This window comes from Mustela putorius, unplaced genomic scaffold (assembly GCF_011764305.1).
Source record: "Mustela putorius furo isolate JIRA1106 unplaced genomic scaffold, ASM1176430v1.1 tig00003853_pilon_pilon_pilon, whole genome shotgun sequence".
Lineage (NCBI taxonomy): Eukaryota > Metazoa > Chordata > Mammalia > Carnivora > Mustelidae > Mustela > Mustela putorius.
The window spans coordinates 55,742,507-55,760,762 of record NW_025422005.1 but is presented as its reverse complement, the minus strand read 5'-3'; the positions used below and the strand labels follow the sequence as shown (position 1 = coordinate 55,760,762).

Below are 18,256 nucleotides of genomic sequence, written 5' to 3'. Positions count from 1 at the left end.
CATTTCCTAAAGTCAACGCAGAAGTTAAAGGTCTGCAAAGCTGTCCGTGGGTGATTTAAATCTCGCACCAGAAAAGGAAACGTGTGAGAGGCGGGGTGGGAGGAACGCACTTAACAACAACATCAACCCCCACACGACACCAGCCCCGGGCGGGACAGACCGCCAGCCAGACCCTAGAGCGGGACGCCGGCACCCTCCGGAGCTCGAAGCCCAGCACTGGCGGGCAACGGGGAGAGGAAGAGAGGGAGGGAGGGAGGGAGGGAGGAAGCGCGAGAGGGAGGGAGGAAGAAAGGGAGGGAGGGAGGCGGCGTCATGTGATCCGCTTCCCTGCTCCTTTAAGCGTCCACAGGCGGCGGAGCGGCCACAATCACAGCTCCGGGCATTGGGGGAGCCCGAGCCGGCTGCGCCTGGGGAATCCGTGCGGGCGCCTTGCGTCCCGGTCCCATCCTCGCCGCGCTCCCACACCCCTGAAGTTTTGCAGCGCCCAGAAAGGAGGCGAGGGAGGAGGGAGCGTGAGAGGAGAGAGGGCAAAAAGCACACCCTAAAACATTTCAAGGAGGAAAGAAAAAAGGGGGCGCAAAAATGGCTGGGGCAATTATAGAAAACATGAGCACCAAGAAGCTGTGCATTGTTGGTGGGATTCTGCTCGTGTTCCAAATCATCGCCTTTCTGGTGGGAGGCTTGATTGGTAAGTGCGAGAGCTGCAAACTTTTCCCCCTTTCTGTCTTTTCGGGCCCCTTCCCTCTTTGCCTCTCGGGCTACTTGTTACAGTATCACTGCCTTGCTTCTATGATCTAATTAGTCCGGCTATTGTGCTTAAGAAAGCAGAGCTCCATGGGGCTCCGTGGGGCACAATCCAGTCTAGTGGCTAAGAGAAAAGGAGGGGAAAAAGTTTTGGCCTAGTTTCAGTATCCACTTGAAAGGAAGGAGGGGGGTGGCGGGGGTGGGAATCTTAAGCATGGCGACGGATCGCGCGAGGAAGCGCTGGGTTGCAAAGTTGATTGCTGCTCCCCCCGCATTTTCCCGCGTTCCCCCCTTTTCCTCTCCGTTCCCTCCCAATCAGCTCCCGGAGGGCAACGTAATCGACTTTATTGGGAACAACAGAAGAGTCAGGGAATTGCGCCCGGCGCTAACCCGGGAGCCCGGCTACGGGGCTGTGATCATTGCCGGTATAAACGCATTTGGTCGTCTCGGCTAGGGGGTGAGAGTTTGCGTTTAGGGTCCCGACCTTCCCGCCGGCTGCTTCCTTGCCTTGCCGCACCCCCCACCCGCCCGTCGCGGCCGCGGACGGGTCTGAGAGGTGGGCCCGGAGGCGGGATGCGGTAGGGTGCGGTGGGAGAAAGTCCTTGGCTGGCGCTGCGGGTAGTTGGAGAGGCAGGAGGGGAAAAGCGTATGCGAAAGGTGTTGCTCTTGGCCCCCTGCCCTCTTGCGAGTCTCCCCTCCCCCACCTCTCAGAACCCGGGGAGTCGGTGATTCTGAAGCGCCCCCCTCCCCGGGTCGTCCCCGGGCGCCTAGCAGAGCGGCTCCCCGCAGGTGACAGCTCCCCGGCCCCCGACGGCGACGGCGCCTCTCCCGGCGAGCACCTCCGGGACCTCTGGGAGCCAAACAGGCTTCCGGGTGAAAAAGATGGTCTCACGGATCTTCCACTCGTAAAAACTCCTGCTTGCTGTCTCTCCGTCTCCATCCATCCTCTAGCCTGGCCGCACACTCGCGTTCCCTTACCCCTCGAGATTTAGGACATCCCGGCACAAACTTCAGCGCCAACTTCGCGACGGGCGCGGATGGGTGCTTTTGCTTTCTTCGCGGATCGGTGAAACTTTGCGGAGTGGAGAGTCCACGGAGGGGTTTTCTCTGCCTGTCCCTTTGCGAGAGTCCGCGCGGCGCGGGCGTGAGAGCTGCACAGGCTTGGGCACCTCGAGCCCTGTGTGTGGCGTGTCGTCTCCAGACTTGGGTTTGATGGGAACAAATTAAAGGGAGTCTGGTTCTGTAAATCACTGTTAACATCCAAGCTAATTGTTTTAAACAAAGGAGAGTGGGTGAAGCTTCACCGAGGCAGAAATTTCTGAAGGAGATCATGCCTTTCTCTCTGTGTATGTATCTACAAAGTAGAAAGGGGTTCAGAGTTTTCCATGCTCATATTCTCAATTTGGGCCACACAGCTTAATCTTTTATTCCTGGAACGCTCACCACTCAAACACATAAACACGCGCGCGCGCGCGCGCGCGCGCACACACACACACACACACACACACACACACACAACGGGGTTTGGCTTTCCTGTTAGGAGCTCCTGTTTGGCTACGTGCAATCTCCATGTTTCCCTGTATTGGATTTTTCTAGGCTCCTAATACATTCTCTGCTGAGACCTGAAGGCAGCCTTCCCTGTGCCCTCACAGTGATTATGCAGCGGTTACAATTACACCTCTTGTCTCCCTCGATGAGCAGTTGCAGTTAGATGCCATTGGATCTTGTGTGATTTCAGTGGCAGACCATAATTAAAATTTCTTGCACCTTGTGCTTTCAGAATTAAATTGGCCTATTATCCCTGTCTGACCTTCATCCTCTTTGAGGTTTTGCACAAGCAGCGAACCATTACACATAGTTCCCTGGTGTTTGTTGGTGTGTGTTTCTTTTTCTTTTCCTAAGAAGCTGATCTCCTAGCCTTGAAGAGCCCATTATCCACTGTTGTAGGTTTCTTAGGGCACTTCTTGAACTAATATAATTTCTAGCATCTTGGTACTGTGGAAAAAGGTGCAAGATCACTGGTGTGTAGCTGCTGGATATTAGAGTTGCCGTAGGATCACAGCAGTTGTATGTTCAAAGGGGGTTGTCTGGAGCAAGTGGTGCCAAAGGTTGTTTTTCCCAGAGATTTTTGTCTGGTGACGGTACGTGATAACCATCTCAAAAAGTTTGTGATATTTCCTATAACTAGATTCTTCTCAGTAGGTAAACTGCTTTAGTTCCAACTTCCTTGAAAAAAAAATCTACATGTAACACTTCTTGGGGGAAATTGTGTAAGTTGACTGCTTAGCTCTCTTCCTTCCCCAATCGCCAAGGCTGTGTCCCCCCACTCTGGCCACTTGCCAGAAGACTATAAAGATCAGATCCAGTTCACTTTAAACACTGAATAGTGACTTAGCCTTTATCTCAACCATTTAGAGGTGTTTTGTTTTTTGTTTGTTGTTTGTTTGATTTTTCTGTTAAATCTAGGAACTTGGGTACGGTACAAGACCCAAATATGGGGGGGAGATACCAACAAAAGGTAAGTGGGATGTTTTTCCACCAGACTTCCCTAAAATGAAAAGTAGGTGAAACTGAGCAAAGAGTGAAACTTCACGAAAGTATAGGAGTGGAATCAATAGTTGAAGAAGCAGTTTGTAGGCTGGAAAGTTGAAGTCAAGTTCAGAAACGTCCTCGTCCACTCTTTCCAGTGAGAAGAGAACACCTTTACTGCTCGATTCCCCTGATAAGTGTGAAGTCAGGTGTGGGGTTGGGGGCAATCAGGTGTCTTTTCAGTGCACCTGCAGAGGCTGAGTGAGAAAATGAAATCTTCGCTTTGAATTGGTCATAGTATGTTACTTTTTTTTTTTTTTTGGTACGCTTCTTTTTGATCTCTGTTATCCCCCACCCATTGAAGAAAACATGGCAACCTAGGAAGAGGAGAACCTGTAATGGCAAAGCTCCTGATTGTAAGAGTATAAGTAGCCCATACACATATATACAAAACACAGCTACCAACCACCCCTCCCAAACAATCATGACAAACCACGCACTCCAAATTGACCAGGCAATCAGTTAACCAACAAGTTTCATTTTCCTCATTGTAGAGTTTTAGATGATGATTAGACTGGTATTTGGTTGGAGCCTTCTAGAATTGATGGGGAAAATTTAAACATTAGATAAAAAGCAAATAGGAGGGATTGGTTTTTCATGTAGCCAGCTTAAATATTTCCCTATCATAGTGGCCTTCTTAGAACCAAGTTTTTTTTTCTTGTTTTCTGCTTGTTTTGGTTGTTAGTTTTTCTTGTGTCGATGTCTCTAGTCTGCAGACCTTTAATGATATTTTGTAAAAAGACTCTAGAAAGCAGTATCTTATATGGTAGAATTTGGGGTATTCAAAAATTCACTGAACTATGCCATGCCTCTGTAAAAACTTTGAACCATTATAAAATCATGCATCTGATTGTTTTCTTATGTGTTGAGAAGGGTTCTTAAGTGGCTGGCTTCTTTAGTATTTAGAATATATTTAAACATTTAAGAACCCTTAAAGGAAGAGAAAATATTTTAAAGATGTAGCCTAATCTTTATCCTCCTTAAAAAGAAGCCTGCAGAAAATGTAAAAAAATAATTTCCCTTTGACTTCATGTTTGGTAATTTAATTTAGGGAGCAGCAGCTACAGGGGTGGTAAAAGAGGGGCGGGGAAGGAGATCATGTGCCCTGAAACAAGAGTGCAACCTACTAAGAATCATGAACTTGAATCCCTGGTCCATTATGTGCAATTTGCTCAGCTTCAAATTAGTCATGTCTGGGGGATATAATGGTTGAAAAAGCAGGTCACTGTTCCCACCTGTTCTAAAACTGTGAAAAGTATGAAGATCAGAAGTGAATGAATAAAAAATGATTGCATTGTTTTAAGCATACCGTAAATGAGACTATTCCAAACTTAAAACTCTGAATAAATATCTTGAGAGAGGGTTGTGTTCTTTCAAAAGCTTACCATGAGTAACCTTCTTTGATTTTTAATGCTGAGAATATTTTATACACACACTCACACACACACATATAGAAACATATAAAATCAGTTTTCTCAATTTTTACATGGACTTATTTACTGCTTTTCAGTTATATAGTCCATATTATTGTGCTGTTATTATTTAAATGGGAACTACTGATAACCTTGATTGTGGTCCATTTATGTGAATTTTTGTTTCTGCTACTATTGTTTATTTGGAAGCTGCACGATTTTAAGAAATTAAGTAAAATTAGAATTATGCAGAGTATGTAAAGGTTTACTTCTCAGTACGTTAGATTTTAAGCTTATTGTGGTATATATTATATTTCAGCATGTATTGATAATGTAATGCCTGTAATCCTACAGTGTTTGGGTAGCTGGTGAGAATCTCAAAAGAACTAATTAGTTGGCTTTTGGTTGATATATTCCACTCCCCCCCCCCCCGTATTTTATTCTCCTTTTGCAGAATTTCACACCTGACTAAACCATGTCATTTTTTTTCTCTTTGTTAAACAACTGGAGTATCTAACGTGGTTTGTAGGAGTACTGTGCAATCTCAAAAATTCTTCTGTAAAAAGGTGGGAAATTTAGTGGAAATTACGTTATTGACTTAAAAAATTAATTACTTGGTTATTGCAACAAAATTATTGTAATAATTTCTAATCATGCTTTCAGCTAATCTTTCTGTACAGTCTGTCAAGCCTTCTATTGGAACTTTGCCTTTTCCTCATTCAAAGTGAGAATCATTTCCTTGAGATAATCATGTCATGTATGGCTTTGTAAGGTTTTTAGATCTTCTGCCTGGATTCAGATCTAGACTCTAAGCCTTTCCTAGCTAGTTGACATTTTGCAATAACTTGGCCTTTAAATTTTTTAAAAAATTCATATAGACTGAAGAAAGATTCTTACCTTATCTCCCTCGTAAAGGTGTTTCTATGGAGACTTAGAATTTGAGATTGTATGAATGTCCTTGGCTTAGAGCTCGTATGTATTACCTACCTAGCATGCGGAATATTGATTAGAGCCTGCTATGTGCCCAGGATAGGGTTGCAGTGCCAGCTGGGAGTTAGGAAAGAGGGGACTTGAAGCCTGAGTAACCTAGGAGAGCCAGAGGTTGAAAAGAGTGCTTCTTAATCCAAGTTCACCAGTAAAAGATTTCCTATGATGAAGTGTCTAGCATCAAGATAATTCTCACTTATTTACTGAGAACATGTGAAATGAGAAGCCCTGTTAATTATACTGTCAAATAATTGTATTAATATTTAATTTTGAAATAAATGTACTACTAAAATAATGTAGCAAATGTTTAGCATGTTAGTTAAATATGCCAGACCTTTCCCAATTTAATCCATGCAAAGCCTTACCAGATTGGTAGCACTGTACCTGTTTTGCGTGTAAGTAAACTGAGATTACCCAGTGATTCAAGATTATCCAGCCAGTTAGGGTCAAAGTTCTGAGTGGACTCCAGTCCATCTGACATCAGAGCCACAGTCCTCAACCATCAGGTTATCCTGCCCCCATCTCCCAAAGCCTTGACTTTTAAGATTGAATAAATGTGGTTTAAATCCAGAAGGAGAGGATGAGTAACACTATAAATGGAGCTGCTTTCTCATTTTAATCATTAGGTAACCCATCAAATGGGAGGAAAAAAATCCAGTACGATGATAAATGGAGTTGAACTTTACATAACAGCAGTGCCTGGCCAAGGCACCTTTTGAGGACACCTTTTGAGAAGTCTGCATATGCCCATCTGACCAATTTCTTACAGGTTCAAACTCGTTCCTATAATGGTCTGAATCATTTAGTTGGCTGAGCAGCTAAGTTCATTATCCATAAAAGCATTTGAGTTCTACTTTAAGGAAGATTACTCGATTTTATTTTCTCAAGTTAGTGTTTTAACGTATTTTTGCAGTTACATACATCAGGACTTCTCCAAAGGAAGAAAAGGAATCAACCCCTTGGAGAGGCTTATAGAGGGTGTGGATTGGCAGGGTAGAGCAATGGAAAGAAGAAACTTTTACTTGAAGTTGACAATTCTCTTCTCCAAAGGAAATTTCTGTTTGTATACACACCCATACCTAATAATGAGAGCATCTCAAAGAAGAGACTTTCATGCTGATTCCACGAATAGGTACATTTTGTTCTGTGGAAAAAATGCTGATAGACTTTGTCTATTCAGGGATTGACAGCTCTCAATTTTGATAGAGACTCTTAAGAAATGATGGGAGACAGGGACCATCAAGACGTGGATTGATATGTCTGTTTCACTTATGTCTTGTGTCTTCTCTGAGGGGTAGTAAGGGTGGCGTAATAGAATAGACAAATGTGCCCAATGTGGACATTTCTGAGAGAAGATTCTGAATGGGGAGGAGGATGGGGGTGAAGGGGAGCTTGAGGCATTGTTGATTTCAAACTTGATGATGAAATGTGTTGCAATTCCCATTTTCATAATAGGGCTAACTTAAAAGGATTGCTAAACACCAGAAAAGAGCAACTTGTGTTTTAGAATACAAAAATACTTAGGTTCAACTCTTTGCTTTTTACTACCACCTCTTCTCCCCTGCTTCTACCATGTTCCTCCTCTCATTAAATTTTATAGGGGAGCAAAAGCAATAATCAGATTGTCCTCAGACCAGTAGTGAGGGATTTGGTTAATTATGATTTGTTGCTTCGTGAGGATTTATTGAGTGGCTTTGGAAAGTATTTTACATGTACTGATTCAGAACTGTCTTAATGACCTAGAGAAGCAGGTGCCTTCTCCAGATCTCAGATGCATCAGATGCTTATTTAAGGAACTTTCCAGAGGGGACAGAGACAGTAGATGAGAGGGCAGGCGCTCAAGCCGCATGATCCTTGACCAAATTCTAAGTCATGTTCTTATGTCTAATGCCACTCTCCTGTTGTTCCCTCAGTTTCTATAGGAAACAAGGTGTTGAGTGTGATAAAATTGATTCTACACAGATTCTGTAAAAGATAGAAGCTTAGTCTTCTCCTTTTCTGTTTCTACCTCTTTCCCAAACCACATACTCCGATCACTGCATGGGTACTAATCATTGCCCTATTACTTCCTTAACAGATGATCCCAGTTTTGGTTGTTTTTTTTTTTTTTTTTTTTTTTTTTTTTTTTTTCTTTAACAGAGAGAAAGAGAGAGAGAGAGAGAGATCACAAGTAGGCAGAAAGGCAGGTAGAGGGGGAGGGGAAGCAGGCTCCCTGCTGAGCAGAGAGCCCGATGCGGGGCTCGATCCCAGGACCCTGGGACCATGACCTGAGCTGAAGGCAGAGGCTTAACCCACTGAGCCACCCAGGCACCCCAGATGATCCCAGTTTTGAATACAGCAGCTATTGTCCATGTTGACCAGTGCTTGCAGACCATGCCGGAGAGGGCCAGACCTGAGAAAATAACTCCCCGCTCCCTCCAAAAAGAAATTCTTGCACACAGCAAAGAGGAACTGAGCTGTCATTGAAAATGTGTCAAAACAACCAAACTTCTGAATGCCCTGAATGCCTTTTGAATTTAGCATACAGAATGGATCCTGCATATGCTATTGAATACAGGAGAGGGGAATGTGGGTGTGGGGAAGAAAGCCCCAAGAAAGAGAGCCCAAGAAAGCCCTCTATAGACCTAGGAGGCTATCTCTTTGGGACATAGTGTGTACTTGGACTTCTAAAACCTATACCATCTAAAACTGATACCATCCACTTCCTCCAAATTGAACTAGTATTTCCATCCCTGTGCTTTTTAAAATTCTGGGCCTTCAAGGGCAATTTTCTGCTCCCTCTTTTTCCTTCCTATTCCATTCTCTTAATATTTCCAGTAAAGAGGTGTTCTTTCTTCACTAGCCCCAAGGAATTATAGGGCCTTCTTAAATTCCTTAATTCCCTGGGTTAACTCAGAGGCTTGATCCACAAATAGACATTTCCAAGAGAGCAGAGGTAATTGAAAGAAGAGGCCAAGTTATGACATTTGTTTTGGCAAGGCGTTATGATTTTTCGTTAGAAAGAAAGTAATGTATCTGTAAATGATTGGCTCAGTTTTTTTGCAAAGCCCAGATTCATAAGGCCAACTAAGCTCATGAGACCGGGAGGCCCGTTAACTGCTCCCTTAGTCCTGGCTGAGCCCCTGCCAAAGAGAGAGCTCCTGATCTCAAGGCAGCATCACACGGTGTAGGGAGACCAGGCGTGGGCTCTGCAGACTGCCTGTGGTCTCAGTGATCTCAAGTCACAAGAGCTTCTTGGCTTCCCCCTCGACTGTGATGTGGGACAGAGCCCTCCTACATCATGGATGAGGACAGTGAGGGACCACCCTCTCCAAGACATGGCACTCATTGGGCCGTCTCACTGAACCTGGCCCACCAATGATGAGATTCCCAGAGGACTTTACACTAAAGCCATCTGCTTAACACCATATCCATCTCTCCTACTTTTAAAAATTCTGTTCCTTTGTCTTTCTAGATCTGGGGCAACTTAACTATGACATTGTTTATTTTCTGTTGTTTTTTTTTTTTTAAACTTTCTATTTATTTATTTGAGAGAGAGCAAGAGTGAGAATGAGAGAGCACAGAGGGAGAAGCAGACTCCCGACTGAGCAGGGAGCCTGGTATGGGGCTCAACTCAGGACCCCAAGATAATGACCTGAGCTGGAGGGGGATGCTTAACAGACTGAGTCACCCAGGCATTTTCTATTCTTTGTCTTCCTTGAATTACTACCACTTTGTCAAATACCTCCAGATTCAGGAGGTGTGGGAATCATCCAAAATATATCTGATTTCGGTTTGAGAGTGCACAGAGAGATTTATCCTGCTTTCTAACATTAATTGCCATGTTATCGCCAAATGTCTCATAATGAGCCTTCCCCAAATGGTAGATGTTAATATTGTTAACAGTTTTTAGTAAATAAGAATGCAAGTCTAAATCATTGTCCTAAAGCATGCACAGTTCATACCCGGGAGAATTCCTCATGCTTATATTTGACATCTGTTCATTACTTTTGCTTTATACACAATTAAAAAAATATATTAAGTAATTTCTGTACTCAATATGGGGCTTAAACTCACAACCCTGAGGTCAAGAGTCACATGCTTCCCCCACCCCCAACCACTAAGGCAGCCAGGCACCCCTGCTTTATACACAATTTTAATGGAGCTTGGGTATGCCATTTTCTAAGTCTACAACAGTTGAGATGATCTGTTACCAAAATTCACTGGCAGTCGAGAGATGTTGGAGTATAGTAGGTAACATGAGGACAAAGGAAGAACGCCCAGGATTTTGGAGTCTCCCAGACAGAGGCGAGTCATTTCACATCTCAATAAGCCCCCCTTGGTGGCCTCCTTACATTATAGGCCAGTATGACAACTGTCTGCTCTAAAGCTATGGGTCTTCTCACTTGCCATGAGTGCCTTTGTATACTTAATATTCTTTAAGATTTTATTTATTGATTTTTGTGAGACAGCACAAGAGTGTGCACAAGTGGGGGAGAGGGGCAGAGGGAGAAGCAGACTCGCCCCTGAGCGGGGAGCCTGATGTGGGGCTCGATCCTAGGACTCTGGGGGCATGACCTGAGCCGAAGGCAGACGCTTAACTGACTGAACCACCCAGGTGCCCTGTATACTTAATATTTTTAGCAGTGGAATTACATACAGTGTTAAGCTCTTCTATTTGGATTTCAGAGAACACCACAGCATTTTAAAACAACAACTAAATCCTCCTCGATTACCTGCTGAGTGTGGTACATGTCCTTCCTCCTGCTTGAGAAGATGTAAATTTAAAACTTCAATAAAAACAAACAAACAAACAAAAAACCCCACAACTATGGTCCTTACTAATCCAACCAAATTACTATCCTTGTGTTTAGTTGGGACTTAATCAGTCTTAGGCTTCCTTGTCTAAAATTCTGTGACTAACTTTTCTGCTTTCAGGGAATGTCTGGTAGCAAGCATAATTCTGAAGTCATAGTGAGTCTGGGGGAAGTGACATGCCCTATATTTTTTTGGTCTGTTTTGCATACAAAAGAGACAACAAAATTGCTCATTCTTTATCTCTGCCACCTCTTTACTCTGAAGGTAATTGCAAGCAATGAATTCAAATTGCCAAAACAGAGCTTAAAATGTTGAGAGCTCCATGCCATTTTGACTGCCATGCATATTCTTGTAATTCCAGAGGTATAAGCATTATATTGTAAATTCTGCCTCCTCTGCCTTTTTGTTGAAAGTAAGCAGAGTCACAAAGCACTATTTTTTCTGCATCCTCTGATTTAGTGGGAATGAATAAGGACTTTTTTATTGAGGTCTAATTAACATATCACATTAGTTTCAGGTGTATAGCATAGTGATTTGATATTTGTATATCCTGTGAAATGATCACCACAATAGGTCTAGTTACCATCTGTCACCTTACAGAGTTACAAAGTAGTTTTTTTTTTAATGAGGAGAATTTTTAAGATTTAGTCTTTCAACAGCTTTCAAATGTGCAATATAATATTATTGACTATAGTCACCGTGCTGTAAACTAATTATATCCCTAGGCATTATTTACTTTATAACTGGAAGTTTGTACGTCTTGACATCCTTTGCCAATTTTGCCTAACCCCAGACCGTGTTCCTCTCTGTTCACTACCAATCTGTTCTCTGTTTTGTTTTGTTTCTCTCTCTTAGTTTTGTTTTGTTTGTTCATTTATTTTTTTTTTTTAGATTTAGATATAAGTGAAATTGTATGGTACTTGTCTTTGATTTATTTCACTTAGTGTAATATATTCATGGTCCATCTTTGTTGCAAATGGTAAGACCTCACACTCTTACGGCTCAGTAGTATTCCATTGTATATATGCACCATATACACATATACACCATCTTTTTTATCCACACATCTGTCATTGGACTCTTAAGATATTTCCATAGCTTGTCTATTGTAAATAATGCTGCAGTGACCATGGGGATGCATATATATATATATATTTTGAATTAGCATTTTCATTTTCTTTGGATAAATGCTCAAAAGTGGAATTGCTGAATCATATGGTCATTCTATTTTTAATATTCTGAGGAACGTTCATAGGCACTGTTTCCATAGTAGTTGCACTAACTTACATTCCAGCCGTACACCAGGGTTCCTTTTACTTCACATTTTTGCCAACACTTGTTATTTCTTGTCTTTTTGATACTAGCCATTCTAACAGGGGTGAGGTGACATCTCACTGTGGTTTTGATTTGCATTTCCATGGTGATTAGTAATGTTGAATATCTTTTCCTGTGTCTGTTAGCCATCTGTAGGTCTTCTTTGGAAAAATGTCTATTCAGATTCTCAGCCCATTTTTAAATTAGATTATTTGTTTTTGTTGTTGTTGTTAATGGGCTATGTGAGGTTTTTGTTTTGTTTGTTTGTTTAGCTTTCTAAAGTAGTCTCTGAACCCAACATGGGCTCAAACTCATGACTTTGAGATCAAGAGTTGCATGCTTTAATGCTCTGCTGACTGAGCCAGCCAGGCACGTGAAGTTCTTTATGTATTTTGAGTATTAGCCTCTTTTGGGCTATCTGTTTTGCAAATATTTTCTCCACTCAGTAGATTTTCTTTTCATTTTGTTGATGGTTTCACTTGTTGCACAGAAGCTTTTTAGTCTTATGTAGCCCTGCTTATTTATTTTTGCTTTTGTTGCCCTTGCCTTTGAAGTCAGATCCAAAAAATCTTCGCCAAGACCAATGTCAGGGAGTCCGTCAACTATGTTTTCTTCTTATGGTTTTAGGTCTTACATTCAAGTCTTTAATCCATTTTGAGTTCACTTTTGTGCATGGTGTAAGATAGTAATCTAATTTCGTTCTTTTGCATGTAGCTGTCCAGTTTTCCCATTTATTGAAGAGACTGTCCTTTCCCCATCATATATTCTTGTCTCAAATCTCGACTTTCAAGTCTCTGTTTAACATGCTTGTCTTTAGGTGATCACCGCCAAAACCTGGGTTCCAAATTTTATTAAATCCAGCCCTTTCTCAAGGCAAATCAAGTCCTTCTGAGGCCCTGTTCTTTTTATTCTGGGTTTTTATAGATTTTATCTGCTCTCATTTATGTTGTAACTTGCCCTGAGAATGGAATGCCTTAAATGTGGAAAAGACACGTCCCCTCACATTCTTTCCTCTGTTCTGTTGAGCCAGTTCTGGCTTGTGTGAAATGGGCTCCAACTTGAGCCCCAGCATGCCTGGGTAAGGGAAGTTGTAGATAAGATTTTTACTGAGGCTGTGAAAAGACTGAACCATGGGGCCTGGCTGTCATGTATAGAACACACCCCTATAAGCTTAGAAAGGATCAGCTTCTTCAGAAATATAAGTGGGGGGTGGGGTGGGGCTCAGCTGAGACAGGAAACCCCGGGACCTTGGGCATCCTTTTAGTCACCCTTCCTCTTTATTTTACAAAGTTTGCAGGTCCCTGAGAGAACTGGTTTAAATCTCCAGCACCGTTCTCTAAACAAACTGAAACAGAAAAGAGCTTTTCCACTATGAGAACGTGATATTTCTCGGTAACGGTTGATGAAAGAAATAGAGTAATTTGTAGATACAAGATTTTTAAACTAAAAACACTTAAGGTCACCTTCCAATTAGCATGTTTCTTTTTTTATAGGTATCAGAAGAATCTTCCCATTTTCCTCCTCCCTAAGTCACCCACCTGTTAAAAAAAAAAAAAAAGCGGTGTGGGGGTAAAGAGAGAAAATAGAGTTTGGGAGAAGGATGAGCAATGCATTTGGGATTTGAACAAAATCAACATAAGCATATATTTGAGACGATAATATTTCTTTGTCAGGACTTGGGAGCTCCATCCGGGGAAGTCCTCTGTCTCATGTTAGAGTAAGTCTCCTGGCTGAGCAGAACTGCTGTAGTAATTTTGAAAACTGCCTTTGATGACTTGGGCTTGTTATGGGATTCCTGGGAAATAGTCACTCTATAAGGAAGGTGTTGGTTCAGGGTTTTCCTTATGATGTTTCTGTTTTTGGTGAATGTACTGATCCATCCCTTTTGAGTGATCAGATTTCTAACTGATGGCACGTCTTTTTATGGCTGAGCTATGGGTATGATCTGGTTTGTTAGCAGATTTGCTTTGTCACTTAGACAAGCCATTTCCATGCTGTGAGCCTCAGTTTCCACATCTAAAAATTTCTCCTGGGGCCCCTGGCTGGCTCCATTGGTAGAGCATGTAACTCTTGCTCTCAGGATTGTGAGTTCAAGCCCGAGACTAGGTGTAAAGTTTCTTTAAAATAAAACTTCCCCTTCATAGGGAGTTTGTAGGTTGTTTTTTTTTTTTTTTAAGATTTTATGTATTTATATGGCAGACAGAGATCACAAGTAGGCAGAGAGGCAGGGAGAGAGAGAGAGAGAGAGAGAGAAGGAAGCAGGCTCCCTGCTAAGCAGAGAGCACCATGCAGGGCTCCATCCCAGGACTCTGGGATCATGACCCGAGCCGAAGGCAGAGGCTTTAACCCACTGCGCCACCCAGGCGCCCCTGTAGAGTTTAATGAACTTAACTTAGCTGTATCTGTGCATTAGATCCATCCATATATGTTAGCTATTTCCCTGATACAAGTTGTTGCTCATTAACTACTCAACGTTTGTTCTTTTGTCCGCCTCTCTTTGTCTCTTTCTTTTCTCTCTCTTTCTCTCTTTTGAGTCATCCTCTGTTTGGTTAGGCTCATGGCAGGATATTTCTGCTTCTTAGTGTATATAAAATTAGAAACCCAGAAGCCCTGCTTGATAGCCTTCCATTAGGCACAATCCATGCTAGCCAGCAATTTAGGAAGCATGTCATTTACCCATTTGTTGAATTAGAGTGATTCACTTTTTGAGGCAGTTAGTGATAGTTTTCACCAAGGTTTAATTTGAATCCTAAATTTTGTCTTTTAAAATGCTGGGCCAGTTTTCACAGCTCTTTATAGCATGGATAAGCCCAGGTAGCGAGACTTTTAAATAGATACCACTCAATACGTGCACGAGGTATATTCGTTCCATCAGTGCTTGCTGCAAAATGAATCCCAGTTGTTCTGTTTTAAATTATAAAATTGAAGTCACCCATCCATTGGGAAATTTTTTGCTTCCAGATATAACGTAAATGACAAAGACCTTTGAAAGTCATACTTTTAGGAGAAAAGTGATGATCTTTTTCTTATAAAATATTAACTACTTCTGAGACATGAGCTACAATCATAATGCTATATTATAAAAATTATAAACAAAAAATAAAAATGAAAATACAATCTCTGTAAGACTGTAAGCTACGTGAGAGTAAGGAACGCTCTAATTTGCTTGTCTTTATCTTGAGTGCTTACCACAGTGCAGTGTAGCAGAGCTGCCCAGAAGTACTTAAAGAAGAAAGAATGAGACAGAGAGAGAAAGGAAGGACGAAGAGAGAAAGAAAGAGGAAGGAAGGAAGGAGCATTTTGCGTTTGGTCTTATTACGGAGATAGCTAAAATGTTTCAACATTAAGATCTGCCCCAAAACTTGTGACATTGTATTCCAAGCTATTCTTCTATAGTTAAACGAGGAGGGGTTTCTTATTATTTGCTTGAATTTAAAATATTGTGCTACCTTCACTGTTTACATGCTTTGATATAGAGAAGTGTATAATTTTTGGATTTTGGGGAAGGGACTTTCTCCTGTTACATTTGGAGACTAAGGCCTAGAGGAGTCACAGCAAGGCAGTAAGATTGGAAGGAAGTGTCCTGACCACTAGTGGAGTGTTTCATTATCCATGCCTATGGTTACGCTGATTACTGTTAAGTCTGATCTACATATCTGGTCTTCACTTGGTCATAAGGGCAGAGAACTGACTGACTGCTTGGTTGATAAAGTTTGCTGGGAGGAAGGACCACACTGCTCTCTGTATTTTTCAAACTTTGAATAGTCCAATGAGAACGTTGAATGATAATGGCAATTTTGTGCTCTATTGTCTTTAAGAAGTCAATGTGTTTCTTCTGTTCCGTGAAGGCTGGTTTTAGGGGCTTCTTGAAGAAGACCACAGTTTCTTTAATTTTCTAAAAGCTCTTGAAGATGGGAAATGCATCTTTCAGAGTTTCCCTCCTAAGAATGTCACTGACGCGCCTGCAGCTCTTCAAAGAGATGGGTGATCTATTTATGATGTCCGATTTCGTAACTGCCCTTGACAAGAAAGCCTAACACATTCAGATAACCACCTCTACATTCCATTGTGTTCAGCCTGAGGACTGGTGTGTGGGAATGAATTCCTGCACCTAGTCTTCCAGGTTCCTGAAGGGTATGGAAATGTGTGTGCTGTGCTCCGCGTGTGCCTGAGGGAGAAGAGCTTGGGCCTGTGGACTTTGGAGTGGAGCAGGTGGAGATGGGAGGAGAGGTTTAGGAAGCAGAGGTAAACTGGGAGGGTAGGGAGTGAAAGCCAAGGAGAGAGCTACTCGGAAGCTAGACCTGGATGTCTCTTAGCTAGAAGGGGCAGGGGAATGAGGGGAGAGGGGCGCAGAGCCAGCCTGAAGTAAGGAGACAAGGAGGCTCTGGTGTTGGGAGAATGTAGGGTCTTGAAAGAAAGGTGGCAGGGGTCCCTCCTCAGCTGGGTCGTCATGTCATCCTGTACTCTCTCCCTCTAAAATAATGACACTTCTTTTTTGGTGTATGTGTGTGCTATGGTCCCACCCAGCACTCTAAAGACTGGGTAAAACCACCCTGGCCGTGGGACTTTGCTCTTCTAAATGTAAGCAGGAACTGTAGGGATAGAAGAACTGGAGGCACATCCCGGCCCTACCACTTGCTGGTTTTGTGACCCCAAGTAAATGACCTCATTTTAGGGCCTGAGTTTCCTTGTCTCTCAAATAGGTAAAATGGGAGCAGTAATGTTCATCTCATGACATTTCTATGAAGATTAAATGACACAAGTGAAGACATTAAATGAGAAGAGAATGTGTACAGTGCCTGGCAAATAAATAATAAGCACTTAGAATATGCGAGGTGCTGTTTTTTTGTTCGTGTTATTCTTTTAACCCAGGAGGGAGTTCCTGGGGCTAATTCACTTAGAGTCCTTTGGGGAAGCTCACCCAAATTTTTCGCCTGCTGTGAACCTGGCCATACTGGTTCAGAGAGATGTAGATGCTTCTAGAGTTAGGTTGAGGTTGCCTCGTATACATTTAAAATCTAGAGATTAGGATCAGACATTTTCATTCCCTACTAATTTTTATGTGTTTGAACAAAAATACAGTGATGTTAAAGGCATTAAAAACAAGGAAAAATCCTCCTGAGATCTACCATTTTAATACAAATCCATGTTAATTTTTTTCTTTCTCTTTGTGACTGAATATTTCTTTTTTTTTTTTTAAGAAGATTTTATTTATTTATTTGATAGAGAGAGAGAGATCACAAATAGGCAGAGAGATAGGCAGAGAGAGAGGGGTAAGCAGGCTCCCGCTGAGCAGAGAGCCCGATGCGGGGCTCGATCCCAGGACCCTAGGATCATGACCTGAGCCGAAGACAGAAGCTTTACCCCACTGAGCCACCCACGTGCCCTGAATATTTCTAATTTTATATAAAAAAGTGGAAAAGCCTAGTTAGCGGAGGCTGAAAGGTTTATTGTTGATGCCTTCACCAGTTGAATGTTTACTTTGGAAATCCAGCAGTCAGCTCCTCCTCTCCTCCTTCTAAACTTTCCTCAAATACTTAACTCAAGATTGCTTGTTGAACCATTGAACCATGGGAAATTCATTTTCAAAATCTGCTTAATTGCTGTGAGACTTTTAATTTGTTCTGGATGATGGTGCTAATGTCTGGGAACTGGGACGGAAGCCCTCCGAAGTTGTTAATTCAATCAGCCGCTGTGCCCTTGCCATGCCTAATGAAGGAGGGGGGGCATCCAGATCCTTCTCACAAAGAGGCTGGGTCCCTCCTGACCACCGCGTCAAAGATGAATAAGAGAGGCCCCACAGTTAGGTCGAACACTGGGGGCAAATTACCAGGGTGTCGGTCCACATTATCTAAAGCCCTGGGTTGTACTTCTCAAAATAATTATGAAGTAGATTTTACATCGGACCCGAGTTCGAAGGCATGGATGGGTTTTGTTCACACCTGCTATTCGGCAAGATTCTTTAATCACGGAGGTTCTGTGTTGGCTCCGTCTATAATCTGTAAGATCATAAACATCACCCCCAGACCATTGATATTCCTGTTAACCACTGAAGTTTTCCATGGCGAGACTGGTGAAAGCTTGCTCTGTCCTCATGATAAATTAGCTTGTTTATTCCTCTTCTGCTTATTTCTATCCTGCTGTTGATTAGTGTAATGAAGCAGAAGTCCATTGTGTATGTTCATTGGGTAGCGATCCTCTGGCACCAAAGGGGGTAATTGAGTAGAAAGGCAGAATGCTGTTGGTGCATGGGAGAAGTTAACACCACATGAGGTCACCAGGCTTCAAGCTTTAATCAATGTGGACACAATGCAATTGAGATTTTGAAAAGGGTTTGTTTATAGTGTGAGAGTAAGGGTCAGTAGTTAATTTGAAATGCTGTAGGTGTGTTTTCCTTGAACCGAGAAGGTACA

At 42.4% G+C, this 18,256-nt stretch overlaps 1 protein-coding gene across 1 annotated transcript in view; it reads left to right on the top strand.

Annotated features, from left to right (window-relative positions):
* The first annotated feature begins 289 nt into the window (after positions 1 to 289).
* The window catches only part of WLS (Wnt ligand secretion mediator), a 102,309-nt gene continuing 84,342 nt past the window's right edge, over positions 290 to 18,256 (top strand). The window contains exon 1 of the mRNA XM_004762990.3: positions 290 to 688. Within this exon, the coding sequence (XP_004763047.1) occupies positions 583 to 688 (106 nt within the window). The 5' untranslated portion in view covers positions 290 to 582. The remainder of the gene's footprint in view (positions 689 to 18,256) is intronic.